The sequence below is a fragment of the Rutilus rutilus genome, assembly GCF_951802725.1.
Source record: "Rutilus rutilus genome assembly, chromosome: 20".
Taxonomy (NCBI): domain Eukaryota; kingdom Metazoa; phylum Chordata; class Actinopteri; order Cypriniformes; family Leuciscidae; genus Rutilus; species Rutilus rutilus.
This window is the reverse complement of record NC_140225.1, coordinates 35,527,170-35,535,350: the sequence shown is the minus strand read 5'-3', so window position 1 is coordinate 35,535,350 and position 8,181 is coordinate 35,527,170. Positions and strand designations below refer to the sequence as shown.

At 43.2% G+C, this 8,181-nt stretch overlaps 1 protein-coding gene across 3 annotated transcripts in view; it reads right to left on the bottom strand.

Annotated features, from left to right (window-relative positions):
* Nucleotides 1-2,196, bottom strand: part of LOC311279788 (von Willebrand factor A domain-containing protein 5A-like) — a 37,222-nt gene extending 35,026 nt beyond the window's left edge. Inside the window, exons 1-3 of one of the 3 annotated variants that reach the window (XM_084391506.1) lie at nucleotides 2,067-2,196; nucleotides 1,221-1,337; nucleotides 890-941 (exon numbers count right to left, since the gene is read on the bottom strand). In XM_084391506.1, coding sequence (XP_084247632.1) covers nucleotides 890-932 — 43 coding nt within the window. In that variant the 5' untranslated portion in view covers nucleotides 933-941; nucleotides 1,221-1,337; nucleotides 2,067-2,196. Of the gene's footprint in view, nucleotides 1-889; nucleotides 942-1,220; nucleotides 1,401-2,066 lie in introns of those variants that run through there. The other 2 variants (XM_084391505.1, XM_084391504.1) reach the window with 2 other exon arrangements.
* Nucleotides 2,197-8,181: the final 5,985 nt, after the last annotated feature.

The following is an 8,181-nucleotide window of genomic DNA, read 5'->3' as shown; positions in this document are numbered from 1 at the left end:
AAGACAAAATAGGATGCAAAATCTATTAACAAAATAGAACTATACAGAAAAAGAAAAAAAAACTACGTATGGTACAACGGTAACAGTGAACAAATTCATAATCCGTGCACGCTTTTGCAATCGTTGTTTTGTAAATCGTTCTTTCACAGTAGTTGTTTGTAATATTCAGTTCCTGTGAAAAATTGTGAAATACTGTTCCAATAGGTGAAGTTACACAACAATATGCTGATTACATAACAATATTTGGATGTAATATTCAGTTCCAGTGAAAATCTGTCCCAGTTAATGGAGTATACACAGGAGATGACACAGGAGATTCAGTACCAGTAAACTCCACCCACTGGAACAGTTTCTTACAGTAACTGAATATTACACAACATCACCTGTTCAGTTTTGAAAACTGTAGCCTACTCACAGATTTGTGGCCTATACCTTATTTTAGAAATCTGTTTTTCTGTATATTGATTTGTTGTGTATTGTTAAGATGAATACAACTGTCTTAACTGAATTTTTCTATGATTTGGCGATGGGGTGTGTAATGTATAGATGACATGAAACCGCATGTGGGTGAACTGAAACCCCCCCCCAGGTCTCCTGTATTTTGGTACCCAAATGTTGACAGGTATGACACACACACACACACACACACACACACACACACACACACACACCAGAAGATCTGCACACACACACACACACACACACACACACATCAGAAGATCTGCACAAGCACGCACGCACAAACGCACAAACAAACAAACACACACACACACACACACACACACACACACACACACACACACTTCAGAAGATCTGCTGTTGGGGTAAACTGGGCCGGCTGTAGGCTTGCGCTGGTAGAACAGTGATAATGAGGAGTAAGAGTTTATACCTGGCTCATTCTTCTCCGACACGAGACCGCAGCAGTTCACCATTCTGACTCTCTGAGGAACAAATCAGCTTTAATAAACATTATATTTCATGTGTCTGACTCGACATTACCTCTGTTATAGTCCATATAATCTGCAGCAAGATAAAGAGCCGCTGTGTAAAAGTGTGTATCAGTACAGAAATATCGTAAACACACGATTTAAAGAATAATAGTAAACCTTTACCATTTTAAAGGTACTACTGCTAACAGGAATTAAAAAAATGGTTCATAAGAAACTAAAAGAGATTTTTTTTTTCTTACAAAGTGAAAGTAAACAGGAATCAAGTCTTACCGCTTTTATAAATCCTCAGCGATCGACTCAGTCAGTAAATAAGATGAAAATGACTTTCTGACTGTCCGTGTAAAGATGTTTCAGGAAGTATCGGATGACTTGCAGTAGTAACTGAAACTGAATCAGGCAGCAGTTTAGAGGCGAAGGCGCTGTTCAATGTTATGAACGACGCAATGACGCAGTCACGTGATAATGACAACATGCGAACGTGGTACGCCCAGATTACATTCTTACTAGCCTACACACTCATTCTAGAACGAAGTCATTATTTATTCAGAAAAAGTACCAACTCATGAGAGTATGAGATTCAGACGCAGCGGTTGTTGGTTGAAAGCACTGAACTGGTAATCTGACCATATGAAGCAAAACTGTGCAATCAGATGTCAGTTTTGGATTATAATTAACACAGTTGGTTCAGAATCAGACCTGTTAAAAGCAACAATTTTAGCGAGTTAACCTGGATGGATTGAGTTTTCAAATAACAGTCATGAAGACATATTAGACTTGGTAAAAATGCCAAAGCTGTATTAAATGCAATAAACCGATGAAAAATACAGAGCTAGCTGTGGGCAACAGATGACAGCTGGGAATTCTGCTTTAATGTGATGAGGTTAAAGTTCACATGTGACAGATATTGGATGTTAAAGGGATTTTACAACAGGGTTATCACGAAGACCAGAACACTTTTCATGTCTTATCCTGCAGATATGGTTACATTGTAAACGTATTTGCCTCACCAGCATTTGTGCTTTCAGGAGGACAACAGCAGTGTTTAGATCTGATCAGAATCGTTAATGTGATAATTTGTCACGAGCAGCACGAAAACACCCAGTCTTCAATCTTTACCTTTCATTGACGTCAAGTCCAGAAAAAATGCTTTGACTCCTTTTTGTGAGCAAAGAATGCATAAAGACCCAGTCGCTCTGAGAATGAAGAAACAAAAGACTCTGTCAGAGGAATGCACTGTTTCAGCTCTGTGAATGTTTGCTCTGGGTGTGGACGAGTGTGTGAGAACGAGTGTAAATCCATACAGTCTGTCTGAAAACACACCCGATAGATGAAGTAAAGCACTGAAACATTAAGAAATCAGGCAGATTCATTCATTCAGATTAATATTTACAATGAAATATTCAGGATTCAGCAGGAATCAAACATTTTACAATGATAAATATGTTAAAGGGATACTTCACCTCTGGAAAGATGAATGTGTATTTAAAATGGGTCATTTATGTAGTAGAAATGTGAAATTATTTTAGAAGTTGGTGCCTTCTAGGCTGAGAAAAGCCAGAAAATGTATTTTTGGCTCATGTGGATGAAAGATAACAACTCCCAGAATGCACTTGCTCCGCTGCCCTACGAGGCCACTCCCAAGCCACGCCTACCGGTAAGAGCGCGCAGTTAATCAACTAGGCTAGGCTACTAGTTGACTCGGAACTAAAAAGACGCCATTTTATCGTGAGTCTCCGTGACGAGTCTGGCCGGGATTTCGCGATCGCCCAAAATGTCTGGGATTCGGCTTTTGCGTTCTACTGTCGCCATTCAAAAGCTGAATCCCGGACATTTTGGACGATCTCGACGGTCGGACATGTCCGGGAAAAAGGATTATATGGAATAAGTATAATAAAGTAAAGTAATTATTCTCATGTTCTATGGTGTTTCACCATATCTTGAATTTCATAATCAACTAATCTAAATGTAGTCATTTCCAGAATCAAAACATGTACTCAAAGTTCATATTCAAAATAATAATACAAAGTGCACCTTCAAATTCCAATAAACAAAAGTATTAGTCTCCGAATTACCCAAAACACTAAAGCAGAATTTGGTATTCGTGAAAGGTATTGCGCAATATTGAAAAAGGGGAAAATACGTAGCTACGTTAAAATCAATGGGCTTCAATGACCACCAAAACATGTAGCCATTTCAGCAGCAATCACGAAAGTGACAAAACACGCTCAAAACAGAAATGATGCTCTAAACAAGCAAACGTGCTAACAAATTAAATCGATGCCTACAATTCGGCTTTCATAATATAACAGGTAAGACGTTTACCTTTGAGATCGGAATGACTAACGCGGGGTCTCCAGGCGCAGCCCGACGTCTGAACAGAGCGGAATCAGACAGGGCTCTGGTTGGGAAGCGGCATCAACTATAGTCAAAATAATGCTTTGGTGAGCAATCACACGGCTGAACTGGACATATTACAGTTGATTAACGGATGGCAAAAGACTCACCGAGTATTCAGAGCTTGAATCGCTAAAGTTGGAGCACTTGGTAGATTTGTTTGGGGACGCCGAACAGACCATGCCACAGCCACAGTGGAGACAGAGAGGAAGTGAACTCCGTGACGTGTAACTTTGAGGAAGTTGGGAGTTCGGGGAAGCCGCAGGAAGTTGGCCCGCCAAAATAAAAGACTTAACTAAATGCGGGTTACAGGTTCCCCCCTTAAACTCATGTACGGCCTCGTACATGTAGATGGCTGATGGCACACAGCGCCGTTACAGGAAGTGGAGGTCAAAGGGATCTCATCAAGTTGAAAAGCAGAGGCAAATGCAGTACTGAGTCCATGGAACAGGGACTGAATGCTATGCAGAAGTGGATTCCCAAGCTTCGAATACTGCAGGCGAGTAGGCGGCTGGCGTGTTCGAATGGGACGTTGCACTCGTGGTTCCGAGTCTGGGCTGGAAAGTTCAGGTGTAGGGAATGGTTCAGAATCACTTGAAATGCTGACTGGCTCCAGAGCAGGCACAGGTTCCGGATCAGAGGAGGTGCTTTCCCCTGAAGGCTCCGGGTTATCAGCAGCATTTGAGTCAGTTTCATCTGGAGGTTCTGCAGCCACACCCAGCTCAATGGAATCTAGTTCTGGTTCAGAATCAGCAGTAGGTGCAGGTCCAGACTCCGATTTCTGTTCCACCTCAACAGTTTCGTCAGTGACAGGCTGTGAACGCTGGCCAGGCGGAATCACACACATAACAACGGGAGGAACTGCAGGTGCTGGAACAGGTAAGTCCACCACGGTTGTGACACGGGTAGGAGAGGAGCTGGAGTTGTCAGGTAAATAAGGTAAGAACAGTTCTTGCAGATCATCATCAGAGTCTGGAAGGTCAGAGCTTTCAGGAATCACTGGAGGCAATAACTTTACTGATGTGGTCTTTGCTGGTTCAGGCTTGGAAGCTGGCGATAAATAACCACAAGGCAGCAATAGGTCTCGGTGGAGAGTTCTGATGGGGAGATCTTTGCTTTCTGGCTTGACTGTGTATACCGGAAGAGTGCCGGCTTTCTTCTGGATAACATACACATCTGGCTCCCATCTGTCCGCGAGTTTGTGCTTGCCTCGTAGTTTGACATTCCTGACCAGAACTCTGACCCAACAGAGAGTTCTGAAGCTGTGACTTGCTTGTCGAATCTGAGCTTGTTTCTCCCCATAACCTTTTCTGAGTTCTCGGCCGCAATCCTGTAGCTTTCTTCAAGATGGGACTAGCTTTTCAACATACTGTAAATGAGATGTAGACGGTTTCTCAGACACAGGCAGCCCAAAAGCCAAATCAACAGGAAGGCGGGGTTGTCGACCGAACATAAGTTCATATGGGTAGTATCCAGTGACATCATTTCGAGTACAGTTGTAAGCGTGTACAAGCGGCTTGATGAAATCTTTCCAGTGAGTTTTATCCTGATCTTGCAGAGTACCCAACATGTTTAGAAGTGTTCGATTGAATCGTTCCACAGGGTTGCCGCGAGGATGGTAAGGTGTGGTCCTGATTTTGTGGATTCCAGCCATTTGACAGAGCTCTTTGATGGTATGTGATTCGAAATCGCGCCCTTGATCGCTATGGAGCCGCTCAGGAATTCCATAATGAACCAGGTAGTTGTCCCATAGGGCTTTTGCGACTGTCTTGGCTCGTTGATTCGGGGTAGGCACTGCTACGGCATATTTTGTGAAATGATCCGTTATGACGAGGACATCTTTTGTTATGACAATACCGTTACTCTGATCTGGTTCTATAGACAAAAAGTCCATACAGACAAGTTCTAGAGGTCTTGATGTTCTGATGTTGACAAGGGGTGCAGCTTTTTCGGGTTGTGCTTTCCTCTGGATGCATCGCTCACATCTTTTGATCTTGTTACAGACATCAACTGACATGCGTGGCCAAAAGAAACAGGATCTGACAAGGTCCAGTGTTCTCTCTGTCCCTAAATGGCTCATTTGATCGTGAAGCTGGAAGAAGACATCAGGCCAATACTCCTCTGGAAGGACAAGTTGGTAAGTGGGCTCACCTCCGATATGCCTCCTCCTGACGAGAACATTATTATGGAGCTCCAGACGTGTAAGCTCTCGCAGGAGTAATGGCAGATCGGGGAGCTGTTCCCTCAGGGATGATGGCGGAGTTTCTCCTCTCTCCAACTGAGCAATGATGTGCTGAAGGACTGGATCGGCTCTTTGTTTGGCAGCGATCTCAACATCAGAGAGGGATGGCACAATGGATGAAGAGAACTGCAGATTGTTTACAGAACTGTCTGGCAGGCTGTCAGCGGTAGTGGAGAGCATTTGCACAAGAGCAGCGACTTGGTCTTGGTCAGGTGAGCTGTACACCAGTTGTCTGTCACATACAGCTTGGACTGAATGCTGGTCAATAGAAACACAGAATGGATCCTCAAGGTGTTGTTCTGTGAACTTCAGTATTCTCTCTCTCTCCTTCTGGGATAGGGCATCCTCTGATAGTCCAGCATGAGGTCGCCGAGAGAGTCCGTCAGCATCAGCATTCAACTTCCCGGCTCGATAGACAATCTTGAATGTAAAAGTCGAAAGGGCGGAGAGCCATCGGTAGCTGGTAGCATCCAGTTTTGCAGAAGTCAACAAATACGTTAATGGATTGCTATCAGTGACTACAGTGAAATCTTGAAATCCATACAAGTAGTCAGTGAATTTCTCCGTGACCGCCCATTTGAGCGCCAAAAATTCAAGTTTATGTGCGGAGTATCTGCTTTCACTGCATGACAGGCCTCTGCTAGCATATGCAACCACCCGGTTTCGTCCATCGTGCTCTTGATACAATACCGCACCAAGACCAGTAGAGCTTGCGTCTGTGTGTAAGATGTAGGGTTTCCTTGGATCGGCAAAGGCAAGGACCGGTGCTGTCGTGAGCTTCTTGATTATCTCCTCGAAGGCTTGCTGGCAAGCAGGGGTCCAACGGTCAGCAAAAGTTATTTTGGATTCAGATAATGTTGCGACTTCCCCACCTGGTTGGACCTTTTCTGGCTGGGCGGATATCCAGAAGTTAAATCATTGAGGGGTCTGACAATGGAAGAATACCCCTGCACAAACCGTCGGTAGTACCCTGCATGTAACGGATGACAGAACAGGATGTAAATGCAATAACGCTCTTTATTAGTATACAGCACACTGGTCAGACACAGAACACAGATGGCCGCCAACACAGCAGGACAGGCGGGTGGACACAAACGCTGGTGGAACAGTGACGCAGGGACCTTGGTGGACAACAGGTGCTGGTGCTCAAGTCCAACGATGATCCCTCGTGACGGTGCTCAGATCCAGTGAATAATCCCTCGTGACGGTGCTCGGTGATCCAGTGCAGAGTGCAGAGAATCCGGAGACGAACACGACGAAGACACGGGGAATCCAAATCCAAACAAAAGAACACAGGAACAGGCACAGGAAACACACCGGGAAACCACAACTATCTGACAACATGAGACACCAGTTACTGAGCATGTAAAGGGACAAACAATTGAAACCAGCTGGCGCTACTGATCACCGATGATCAGTGACCATGCCCACAGACACACACACAACAGCACGATAGACGAGAGAGAGACAGTGAATTTGTAAACCGTGACACTGCAAAACCAAGGAATGATCTGAGTTTTTTGAGGTTTTGAGGGACAGGCCAGGACGTTAACCCTCTGAGGTCGGCAAACGCGTTTTGCTGGATTTTTTTCACATAGCAGCAACATAAACTTAAAAAAATCCGTCATTTATGGTCATATAAATAAAATAAATACATGATTATAAACTATAGAGGGTCTTCTTTTTTTTGTGTACACTCACATTAACATCAAAACCTTGTTTTTATTTTTAAATAAATAAAATAAACAGGGTGCGCTTTCAGCTCACTCTGTCTCCGCAAAAATCTTTCTGAAACAAGTCTGGAAAATAAACTGAAACTCAGCTAATACTTATCACACAACCATGAAACATGCGTCTAAAGAAAGCTTTAAATTTCTACTTTTAAATAAAACAATTCACATTCAAAACAAATATTCTCCTGCAATGTAATCTGTATGAAACTAAAGAGAAGTACAGTTTCTCCCGTCTCATCTAATTATCTGTAATGAGTTCACACCCACTCGCAGAGCGCGCTATTCATAAGATAATGTGCTGAGGTGATCTATGCAAAATAAGGTAAACGCCCCCTGAAATGCCTTAAAACCAGCAAGTTTCATTCATTCACTTTCCTGCGCTGTTGGAAGATGACACGATTCACTGGTGAGGAAGCCCTTCAGCTAGTCCTGGATAGTGATGAAGAGTTCACATTTTCCTCAGAAGAAGAGCGGGACTCTGACGACGAACGTTTGTATTTTGAAGAGCGACTTGATCCAGCCGTGTATAATATTTCGGATGAGTAAGTCTTTTTAAATTTACTTGCATTAGTTGACAAGCTATTTTATATAAACGTAGGCTACATATTTTACTGGTTGGACCATTTCCATACTTGTCATTCAGAGTAATTTATATTTAAATGGTCTAGGCTATGCTGTATAAAGTAGGAGAGAGGCTTCATGCAGTCTGTTTTCTTTCGTTTTTAATAGTTTTGTTTAAAATAACACATTTCGAGCTTTCTATATATTTCTCTGGTATTTTAGGCAAAGCTTATGAGTTTGGGTTCATTTATGAGGCGAGCTCCAGTTCACATGCCGACATGGAGCTCTATTGCCTGCTATT